The sequence below is a fragment of the Antedon mediterranea genome, chromosome 5 (assembly GCF_964355755.1).
Source record: "Antedon mediterranea chromosome 5, ecAntMedi1.1, whole genome shotgun sequence".
NCBI lineage: Eukaryota > Metazoa > Echinodermata > Crinoidea > Comatulida > Antedonidae > Antedon > Antedon mediterranea.
The window spans coordinates 31,542,301-31,555,030 of NC_092674.1; the positions used below are offsets into that span (position 1 = coordinate 31,542,301).

The following is a 12,730-nucleotide window of genomic DNA, read 5'->3' on the forward strand; positions in this document are numbered from 1 at the left end:
TATATGTTTCAATTTCGAAGATCTGCTTAAAACATATTTATCTGCCATAAACTTTTATTCACAACATATTAGAAGGCCTACAATACAATATCTTGCATGAAACGGATATTTAAAAATACACTATAATGTGTAACGGTAGAATTACAATTCTAATGTAAAAGATTAACAAAATAACAATTGAACAGTGTTGTGTGTTGATCGCGAATAACTAACAATACCATCTTTCCCACAGCACATGTGCACACTCATTTGCATAACAAACGCACGGCATACCAAACTACGATGAGATAAAATTAATTCTCTTCTAAACACGTAACAAAGAGAATTAATTCCTTATTTTTTACATTAAAATAAATTGAGGGCGCTAAACATAAAATTTAAACCATCAAAGCAGTTGGCGAGAGCCAAACAAAAAAAAGATGGTAAATGTGCTCTCCCTGCCTCAGCACTAAGGCCCTGCCACAGCCTTTTGGGGTCGTTTCCACCACATCACCAGATGCATTGATGTTGTCGCCTCATGATGTGTGGTGGAAAGGGGGACGTATGATCTGTGAACCCCAAACACAGTGACTCGCATAGCCTTAACTCTATTCCACCGACCAGCGTGGGAATCGAACCCACGACATACGTATGTTAACCCAACGCTCAGACGACTGAGCTAACTGATCATTTTGGTTTTAGCAAGGTTAATTGGATATTTATGACGTAATGATCAATTACGTAATACACGTATAAATAGACTATTATCAGGTTTTTAGTCATGTACTTGGTGGCGTAACGGGTAATGCTCAGTTTTGAGTGCTATCGGCTGGGGTTCGAACCTCGACGGATATTTTTTTTGTTTTGAATATTGTTTTTTTTTTAAATAGAGATATATGACACTGTATTGTCGAACATGTATGGTACCATACCGGTAGGTATTCAAATATGCTTAATACGAAAAGATATTAAAATTCAGTGACTTATTTCTATTTTATATCACTGTGCTCCCCTGGCTCCAAATTAGGTCCACATGAGCACAATGTAATAACATACGAAACGATATTAAAATTAGTGACTTATTTCTATCTTATATCACTGTGCTCCACTAGCTCCAAATTGTGTCCACTTGAGCACAGTATATTAATATACGAAAAGATATTAAAATTAGTGACTTATTTCTATTTTATATCACTGTGCTCCACTGGTGCTAAATTTGGTCCACTGAACCAGTTACCGTAGTACTATTTCTATTTCGGAAGTAAATAAAGGCATAAATGGCGCTCCGTAGAAGTAGAGAATGCTCGATCGTCGAAATGACGCTCTGAATATACCTCATTAAAACGTTTAGACACTTAGATTTCCAATGTGCTGCCATCGTCGTTCTTCTTAACTTGATGAGGTTCAATATAGAGGGCCCACTTTTAGTAGATAACCGTGTATTTTGAACAGCATGAGTTAAAGTGCCTAAAGTAGGCATACAATAAGAAAAATGAAATTAAAACTTGTTTTGTTTATTACTTAAACTTGTATTATTATATTTTTTATGTTGATACTTCATCTCGTTGAGGACAATACAGAATTTAGCATTCAAGAAGAATTAATGGATATTTAACAGAAAACTCACCCGCCATCTTCCTTATAAAATCGGGTTAAACTATAAATACATCATTACTGTTGTAACATAGACTAATTCTGCTTCATTCTATCCTCACTCACATCGGAGGAGGGTCATTGGTAAAGAGGTTAAGCAACTGGACCATTATTATTAGTAGGAGTGTTCACAGTTAAGCCTAACTGTTATTGTAGAAGTAAAGTTACGTCAATGTAAAAAACATCTTAATTTATTTTTTCTCCTGATTGACGTCGCCGAACAAACTAAATATAAAAATTACAACGAGTTTTCTCAGAAGTAAAATTAGGCCTTTGTGCGTCATCTGAATATGTGATACACCTATTACAGTTTAGGATTATCGAGTAATTCCAGCCTACCCAATATCAACGATTTCCATTTCATCTGCATTAAGAAAATGTTTGTTCTAAGCCGCCATGTTTGAATTATTGTCCGTTGAGATATCAGCGATTTAAATAAAAAATGAAAGGTAATGCATCTCCTTGATTGAAGAGGCTTTATTTCTTATAACGATAAAGTAAGATTAGGGTTAGAGATTGGTAATTATCATTAGTTATTAGTTTGTTCAGGAAAGCTTGCTATCATATGTCTTTGAACAACATAATCTATAGTATTATCCTTGTGAACAAGATTCAAACTGTGATGATACATTTTAGAACAAAACAAAATAGAAATAAGCCCTATTATTATAAATAATAAAGTTCATCTTTAAGTGTAAAAAGTAATATCTTATTTGTAAGTTATTGTAATTTAATTTTAAGGAAATTAATGACCCTATATGGATTTGATCGTCGTTAGTAGCATCACTATGCAAATGTTACCATCCATCCATAATATATAAACACTTAAAACAGTATATTAGTATTGACGAGTGTGGTTCTGAGATTTGTTTGTGATATAGTTTATGCATTCTAGTCTAACGTTTACCTATATTCATAATAAGAGCATGATTTTTCATAATAGTTACATATCAACCAAATAGATATATTGGATTAGCTTAGCTTACATTATTGCCAAATTCATTTAGAACATAAATTTATTTAACGAATTGTGTAATAACCAAAGGTAGTTAAAGCAGCAATTGCAATAAGTGAATTATATCTAGGTCTACTACCTGATAAATAACATTATTAGATATGTTGTCACAAAGTCATGTTTCCACAATTCGAATGATAATCCACTTTTATGTTATTCTATTTAAGTTGAATGATTTTTAAAAGGTGTTTTCATTTGGAATTACAGTTACATGTTTAAACAAGTTTATATACTAATAAACAGAAATTACCAGTATACGTGGAAGCCAATATTTTTGAAACTACGTCGAATAAAAATGTTTATCATTATTTATGAAACTTACGCTTATGTGGATAACGATCTACCCTACGGTTTTTTGGAACCGAATCTTACTAATTTCTCCATAATATGCTTAACACTCCATTCATTGATATCAAATCGATACACCATGTTTATACTAAACACACACTAGGCCTACTTGAAAATAGATGAGAAGAAATAAAGAGTTGAAGCATCAATTCTGCATCAGGGTACTTCAATGCATTATATTCACCAACTCTGATGTTCTTTAATACGGTTTTATATAATAATAATTATTACCGGTATAGTGTTGCTAAATGTATAGAATCGTAGCATATAACGTTATTAACATTGCATTACATGTGGGTGTTGTTTCTTGAGTACATTCTCAACATTTAAGTAATCTTATAAATAATATTTCTTCTTACATACTTCAAGGCTATACTTAGTATTCCTTACCTAAATAGCTCTTATTCTGATGCAATTATCGAATTAACTTCGAATGTGGCCTGAAATTATAGATTAAATGGAGTTAAAGTTAAAATATTGGAAGATGCCATTCGTAATTGTTCGTTTTTAGAAATACATGTCTGAAATAGTAAGGTACGGTAATAGGGACTTAAATGTTATTTAAATTGCGGTAAATAAACTTCTCTTATAATAGTTCCCTCTACTCAACAACGGAAGCTTCACTTCTACCAAATCACCAACAATTGGTGTGAGCATTGGTAGGTCGTAAACCATGGCTAATTACATGACTAGCATTTGCATATTCTGGGATCTCTGAATTTACTAAGCTTTTCAGTAAAATTGTAGTTTGTCAGTAGTTTCTTTAAGGTTAAAATTTACTAATACTTTATACTGTTTGTATTGCGTACTGACGTCAATGATAAATGGGCCGACAATCAGTCTTAAATTAATACTTTACATTATTATTTAGTTTATTTACAAAAACGTTTGTTTTTCTACAAATAAAACAGCAAAACGTAAAATAAATATAATGTAGTATTTACGTATGTTGGGCCCAGTCTTAACATGTTAAAGTGGAGTGCAACATATATACCTATCTACTTTCATTTAATTATTTACATGTTAATTATTGTTCAAACTCTTTCAAATTAAGGCTCTGACTACACTATCAAACGTTATGTGATGTGCCCATATATGAACACAATAATATCATGTCACTAACATATTAGGGCACATCACATGTTTTAGTTAGTTTGATAGTGTAGACAGAACATCACATATTCAACAATTATTTTATCAAAGCTAAAAAAATAAAGGCAACCTTAAATAAGAACTATATCGTAAGTATATATTACGTGAAGTGCTGAACTATACGATTAATTATGTTTATAATACAATATTGCTATCTTAAAATAGTAGGCCATTTCACTAGTCTAGTTAGTAGGCCATTTCACTAGTCTAGTTAATGTGTCAATGAAGACCATACCTACATAAAGAATAACTCTAAATTCCCAATTTTGAATTAGCTCATAAAATACTATTGATATGGTAATTTTGTTAAGTATGAGTTTTAAATAAATGTCTGTATCTTGCAAAAAAGCCCATTGAACGTGGTTACATTCATCTCAGTTGCATGCGTCCTGGTTACCAATACAGCTATCCAAATCACCAAGGGATCATGTTATTCCATGCTTTTACTAAAAAGTGAATAATTGTACAGAAACTTAGTTTTACACGATACAATCTGACAATTCACGTTCGTCCATCAATGCCCGTAACACTAGCATGGCGACAGTAAGTAAAAACAAACTCCTTTCTTCTTTGTAAACGAAGCCTAATAAGTTTTTTTTATTGCACACAGTAACGCCCTCATATGAGACTAATATACGTGACCATACAATGACCAATAGACACAGTTAAAGACCACAAAGCTTATTGGGAATGCAAATCTGCAAATACGATCCGTTACATCAGCCGACTTATTTGTTTCCTTACAAGTCTTAGTCGTTGGTTCAGGAGACATTGATATTTGACAAATATCCTCCTTTGTTAACATCTGTGTAACGTTTCCATTTGCACCTTGTCGATAATATTGTTGACTTGTTCCATTCTGGAAGATAAACATTGAAAATAGAAAAGTAAACATTTCTAAATTTGTAGTAGTGAGATAGATTATCACATATAACAAACATGAAATATCGTGCATATAACTCAGATTAAAGTGAGAAGAAAAAATAAATTTATAATCATTTAAGCAGCTATTTTTATTATATTGCATACAGCAACGCCCTCATATGAGACTAGGCCATACAAAAAATACTAAATAAAACATAATCAGTGGTGAAATGGTGGTAGAATGTGAATTTGTATATTTCTACGGCTAAATGTAATGTGTGTGAGCATAGTCAATGACTATTGTGTGAGTGTGCATCTCAATGATGATTGATTACTCTTTATAAACCTATTCTTTGTAGTTTTGATTAATGATGCAGGAAGAAATTCAATTGACCTTTCGAAAAAAGACATTTTTACATTACTGAGTAGGCCTTTATTTCATCTTTTTGCTTTTTAAATAGTAAACATTTTAAAGTAATTGATGAAGATTAATGAATATCATACTTAACCTATTTCTCAATATACATTTTTGTATTATTGTATGATAGATACCTTCTTTATTTTTTCCTTTTCATTCTTTTTTCTGCGTACTTGATATGAAACACAGGCAAATTCCAACATTGCAGAGATAACAAAAATAAGGCAAACAGACATCCAGACGTCTATAGCTTTAATATATGACACTTTAGGTAAAGACGAGTTTGCACCAGTACTCTGTGTGGTCATGGTAAGTACTGTGGTGATACCAAGAGCCACACGTGCTGGTGAACAATCTGGACTTATCCAGAATGCTAACCATGAGATCACCACAATCAAAGTTGTTGGTAAATAAATCTGTATTATGTAATAGCCAATTTGCCGGTTCAGATAAAAGATGGCTTCGAGACAAGTATAGGTTCCTGGAAGTTAAAATACGAAACGTTCTCCATATTGAGATTATTGATATATCAGCAGTAAATACAAAGCTTCTCTCCATTGTATGTACTATTCGTAATATACGTACGTAATATATCACGTAGACACGACTTTCAAGTCACATGGTCTTGTCAAATATAGTGGCAAAAACGAACCAAGGCGTAATAAGTTATTAGTCTGTGCAAACACCAATAGTTTGCAACCAGTGAGACTTTAAGAAGCAATGTATAAAGTACATTTACATTAAGATAAACAATTGTTATTAAAAAACATTAATGTGAATTATACATTTTTCTCAAATCAGCTACATGGTAATATTCTAAGCCAACGCTCGCATGACGTAATATCAAAACTAAAATGTAAGAGAAATGTTAGTAAAATATTACAATCTACGTCACGTCGGAACTTCTCTATCGTATCAATTTTCAAATACTTTTGTAAAATCAATCTACGAAGAATTAAAGCTAATAACATGTTAGTGTTTATGATTGTTTTGAACCAATTTCTAAATGATGCGATATTAAAAAAAAATGGAAAACGACGTAATATAAATAAATTGACATGAGAATAAAAAGGCCCTAGATTTTTGTAAGTGAATATGACAATAAAAGCAGAAACATTAGTAAAGCAAAACTGTGAATAGATTAAACATTGCTGTTTTCAGATTGTAAAAACATCACATAATTCCTCCGACGTTGTGTATTTTGTGAGACGTATCAAAATGAAAGTAATATTCAATACATTGTCTTGATATTATACTATCATTATTTGTTTGAAAAAGGCTTAGTAGAAAGTGGGTCGAAACTTTATAAACGAAACGATAATTATTTATTCTATAAAAAATAAAATAATTTAGTCGAAATCATTTTGGAATGCAAATCGGTTTTCATAATCGATTGTTAACAGTTTCCATCCACAGAGGATGTTTGAATCATCTTGTGTATATCAAAATAAATTGTTTTGTTGTATGCTTTTACGTGGATTGTTCTTCCTCAATAAAAATGTCTTAATGTATAGTAACTTTATAAAGTGTATACAGAAACCGCCGATTGTATTATTGAGAAAAAATGAATACAAATATACTTTATTTTGTTGCTGACGTGTTGCCATTTCTGTGTTATTTGTAATAAATAAGTTGAATATGCATACAGAAACGCAGGATGTCAATACAGTACGTTATTACGTTGAGTCGTCGCGTTAGGTCGGTAGGTCGTCACGGTATAGGTCGTTACGTACGTTGTTTTCACAATAGGCATTGTCATCGACGATTGAATGGCAGAATAGGCCTACATTGTTGCCAAAGCTTAGAAGTTATTGCGCATCATCTTTACATATTAAATAATTGTACGATATTAAGACATTGATGTTATGCGTATTACATACCTGTAGAATAAACCTTGTTACACGGATGTTTTTCTATACGAACGATTGAGAAGGTTGGTAGCTCGACATCTGAACTTACATCGACAGGGTCATTATCACGCCATGTGAATATCATATCTTTAGTTGTGTAACCATCTGAGGAAAATATAAAACATTTCGAAAAAGTGGAAATAATAATTGTCGCACATGGTAACTAGTGAACTGAATGTCAGCTTACAAGAAGATAACGTCATAAACACAATAAACAAGTAAGACTTGAACTAGAAACTATCCCAGTTAAACACAATAAACAAGTAAGACTTGAACTAGAAACTATCCAGTTCTACATAAATACAGTTGACAGCCATGATAAGAAATATTGTTATTGTTATTGAAAGCAAAATTCTAGTAGTTTAATTAACACGAGGACTATGAACCTGGTAAATCTGGACCCATTCTTTCAATACTTGCATATCGACATTGTACGCGTTTATTACTTACATTGTTTTTCTTCTCAATATTTCATTATGGAAGACAGCTGATATTATGTTATTTTGCCCCTATTTTTGTTTGACCCACTTATACCCAACAAATAGAACTCGTCACTATAATTGTTATACAGTACGTATATTTAAATGAATATGACTCCAAATCAACTACAATTGTCACGTTAAGAATACTCGAAACACGTCGGCAGTACATTATCAGATAAATGGACAGACAAGATGCGTGACAATTATTACAACTGCTTTGGGCTATTATTCTTATCAGTATTAAATTTGATATCGGCGACGATAATACATGCGTATTCTATACATTTTAATAGAACAAAGTGGCTACTTACAGCTTTCCAATTGGAAGGTACATGTTTGGTTGTCCATCGGAAACTGGTGGAATTTCATCGGACAAGACATTAGCAGTGATAATCTAGTTAACAAGTAAGACGATAATAGTTATAACTCAGTCAATTGGTTAGAAAAATATTAATGTATAATGGTCAAATTCATTCACACTTACAAATAGATTAAATTGGGAAAGCTCCAAGTATAATCATAGAAGGATGTTAAAGAAGACCAATTAGAATATAACGGTATACCATGAATCGAGAAAAGAAGAATTTATAACATTTTTAAGTACAATAGGTCTAGGTGTAGGGCGAAAAGATTCATTTTCCAAAGCACAGTACCTTTCATTGTAAGGTTTTTTAGACTCATTAGTAATAATGTCCGTAAAGGCCAAAGCATAATATTTTGATTATTTTTGGTGCAGTTGTGTGAAAATGATGAATTTGAAATATATAGAAATACTCGTTTGCAGCTGTTATGTATGTTACTTGTGCTTACTGCAGGTAATGCCATGATCATGAACTCAAACTTTATTGACATTTATACATAATATCCGATGACACAATAAATCGCTATGTCGAAAGTAATGATTACAAGTTTAGTTTTATTGAATAAGCTCAGAAGAACACAAATTCAAAGAGACATGGAGAGTTCGATAATTTAACTAGGACTGTAATTAACCCTTTTGACGATCGAGGCGCGTCATACGATGTGTACAGCCATTAGCTGAGCCGAAGCGGAAAAGTTTACATAATTTTATCAATGTATATTTAGTTATGAACATTTATAATATAATGAGATGGACATAGTGGTATTAGAAAAAATATTACAACAATAATTGAAAGTTATTTCAAAATCGTTACCGTACATTTCGGTGCTTTTGTTGAAAGGTTATTTTTAGTTAGTATTCTAGCTTATCATTTTGCAAAATAATTGAATGTTTTTTTCAACATATTTCTAGATTGCATTATTAAAATGTTTCCAAATATTAAGCGGATATATAATACTAAGTGTACTGATTTGGTAATGATAGGAGATGTACTAGATGTTAGCAGCATTATCACTCACTCACTCATTATCACTTTTTTAAATATTATCTTCTGCCTTTTCATTTCAAAATCTCATTTTTAGTGTACCTATTTCTAGTTTAAATTGTAGAAATTGATTTTGACCAAGTAAACGAACGATCGCGGTATAATTTATTGCAGAAGTAGACGCTGTGCTTTACCATTAATTATTATAACAGTATATAGGCCTACCGCAGCTACTGTATTTTCATAGTGATAGTTGTTGAATGGCTAATTCTCTCTATACGGTTAGTAGAGGAAATGTGAGAAAGATCAGCAGGAACCAAAGGATAAGAAGTAGTAATATTTAGTATTGTGTAGTGTAATAGATGCTGAGTTGCCCAACACCTGGTTCTTTCGTCACAAATAGTTCTACCTCAGTAAAACATAGTAGCAACGACTATTATTAGTGGCGTAATGAATAGTAACGTCAATTATAAAATGGTATACCTAACACTGTACAATATATCGCCATTTGGTGATAACCGCAGGAGCTTATTATCAGTTGTTATATCGTGCGTCTCGGCTTTCTTTTCTGAAGGAAAGTAAAGATCTGGAAACCATAGATTCTCTAATAAGCTAACGTCAACAGTCACAGTATGGTTGTAATCGGTGAATTTCAATCTAGGATCGTTCCAATTCTGTCTCATGTATAGTACCATCTCGTAACTCTAAAAGAATTCAAAAAACATTAATCAGATTTAGATTCATTACAACGAACAAATACATCATTTAAATTATTAATAACTCCGTCCGCGACAGACGTCGGCCAAAGAAGAAGATTCTTTAAAGCGTTTCCCACTTTTACGCAAGCGCAAGTATGGACCTGCATCACAAGAACAAGTTGACCAATTACGAACGTGGTGGATCATTTCAACTGTGATTGGTCAACTCACTGGCGTTGCGCGTGGGAATTGAGTTCAGTAAACTTTTTCTCTTTTTCGTCAATAATATTCTTACTTTCAATTAAATTTCTAATCATACGAATACCCATCTGCTGTAATCTATTTTTGTAATATAATTTTGTAGCAAATTAATTATTCCAGATGTTTGACATATAATTTATTCTAGTTTATCAGGGTTGTCAGTATTAAGACATAATTAACCTTTAAGCTATATCACTACTTTTCATTCAAGTAATTTTTATTTCAGATTTTTTTTCTCTCAGTATTCGTCATGTCAGTTATCTTTCCAGCAGCCTGACTTTATAATTTTGTAAGACCAATATAATTTTACTCATAGTAGTTAAATAGTGACAATTGGCATCATAAATAACACAACTATGACATTAATGTTACTAAATATGTCTTAATGAACATACTATGTAGCTACTGTTTAACCAAAGGCTTACCAAACAATGCCATTTATAAACCTAGAAAGATTCTCGCTCCTACAATCGCTTGAAGGGGCACAATGCTAGAATACCGTGCAAAGGAGCAAGATCAATGATAAATCGCTCCTCATTTTTCATTCGGTACCATTGCGCTTGTTTCAGTGTTTAGTTTTCTCAAAATTTACAATAATAAACCATGAAACATTGAAGTGCGGATGTATAATGATTTAACTAAAAGGAGACAACCAACGTTCAAATATGTTAATGATTAAGACATTAAATAATATATACAAGACTGCAGTTCGTTGTTCCCTAAACCTTCAATTTGAAATCACTATCACGGTTTTGATTTCATTTGCCGTTTTGTATAGATAAATACCTCGTAGTCATTTAGAGCAGGACACTCTAATTTAATCATCACTTATCCATCATATTGAAGTGAAGATGAAAGCAAACATATAATTGGACACATGTAATGGGTACACAGGTGGATGGCACACAGGTGGATGGCACACATGTAATGGGTACACAGGTGGATGGCTCTCAAAACAACACATTTGAGTTTACTTTGCTTACAAAGAAAACAAGAAGGTGCCTAATGAATAACACATACTGCCATTTCAACTTGTACACATAATATCGAATGTTGTGGGATGCTATGCTTTGACATGTAGGAATCTGTTAGTCGACATACTCCAGAAATAGTATCAAATATTATGTTTCTTAAGGGTTGCTTTTTCACTTTTTTTAGTGATTGATTTGGTAAAAATATATTTCAGATTAATGCATAACTGAAATCATACCATTGTTGTTTCTTTAAATGAGTCCATACTGGAGATAAATACATCGCATGTGACATTAACTGGCGGCCCTGAAAGAGGTAAAAACACCAAACTAACGTTGTATTCAGTACTGTAAACATATCCATATTGAAATCATAATAATATATACATCAACATTAACTGACGGCCATAAATGAATAATAAAATGATTATTATAAAATATGCCTGGTACTCATTTTCAAAATGTGGAACAATAGTAGACAACATGTGCAGTAAAATGATGGGCCCCAAATGCATAATAATAACAACAACAGCAGTTTAGGGAGTTTGTAAAAAAAGGCCAATATGCTGTATTTATCATAATAGATTCGTACTATGGTAATAAGCTACGTATTGTATCAGTGTACTGTAATAGATTCATACTATGGTAATAAGCTACGTATTGTATCAGTGTACTGTAATAGATTCATACTATGGTAATAAGCTATGTATTGTATCAGTGTACTGTAATAGATTCATACTATGGTAATAAGCTATGTATTGATTGTATCAGTGTACTGTAATAGATTCATACTATGGTAATAAGCTATGTATTGTATCAGTGTACTGTAATAGATTCATACTATGGTAATAAGCTATGTATTGTATCAGTGTACTGTAATAGATTCATACTATGGTAATAAGCTATGTATTGTATCAGTGTACTGTAATAGATTCATACTATGGTAATAAGCTATGTATTGTATCAGTGTACTGTAATAGATTCATACTATGGTAATAAGCTATGTATTGTATCAGTGTACTGTAATAGATTCACACTATGGTAATAAGCTATGTATTGTATCAGTGTACTGTAATAGATTCATACTATGGTAATAAGCAATGTATTGTATCAGTGTACTGTAATAGATTCATACTATGGTAATAAGCTATGTATTGATTGTATCAGTGTACTGTAATAGATTCATACTATGGTAATAAGCTATGTATTGTATCAGTGTACTGTAATAGATTCATACTATGGTAATAAGCTATGTATTGTATCAGTGTACTGTAATAGATTCATACTATGGTAATAAGCTATGTATTGTATCAGTGTACTGTAATAGATTCATACTATGGTAATAAGCTATGTATTGTATCAGTGTACTGTAATAGATTCATACTATGGTAATAAGCTATGTATTGTATCAGTGTACTGTAATAGATTCACACTATGGTAATAAGCTATGTATTGTATCAGTGTACTGTAATAGATTCATACTATGGTAATAAGCTATGTATTGTATCAGTGTACTGTAATAGATTCATACTATGGTAATAAGCTATGTATTGTATCAGTGTACTGTAATAGATTCATACTATGGTAATAAGCTATGTATTGTATCAGTGTACTGTAATAGATTCATACTATG

General features: G+C 31.9%; 1 protein-coding gene across 2 annotated transcripts in view; it reads right to left on the minus strand.

The window, feature by feature from the left end:
- Positions 1-1,759: 1,759 nt before the first annotated feature.
- LOC140050514 (glycine receptor subunit alpha-2-like) overlaps positions 1,760-12,730 on the minus strand; it is a 29,779-nt gene continuing 18,808 nt past the window's right edge. The window contains exons 3-9 of one of the 2 annotated variants that reach the window (XM_072095746.1): positions 11,337-11,404; positions 9,651-9,871; positions 8,133-8,215; positions 7,310-7,444; positions 5,564-5,910; positions 4,892-5,006; positions 1,760-4,593 (exon numbers count right to left, since the gene is read on the minus strand). In XM_072095746.1, the coding sequence (XP_071951847.1) occupies positions 4,562-4,593; positions 4,892-5,006; positions 5,564-5,910; positions 7,310-7,444; positions 8,133-8,215; positions 9,651-9,871; positions 11,337-11,404 (1,001 nt within the window). In that variant the 3' untranslated portion in view covers positions 1,760-4,561. Of the gene's footprint in view, positions 5,007-5,563; positions 5,911-7,309; positions 7,445-8,132; positions 8,216-9,650; positions 9,872-11,336; positions 11,405-12,730 lie in introns of both variants that reach the window. The other variant, XM_072095745.1, reaches the window with a different exon arrangement.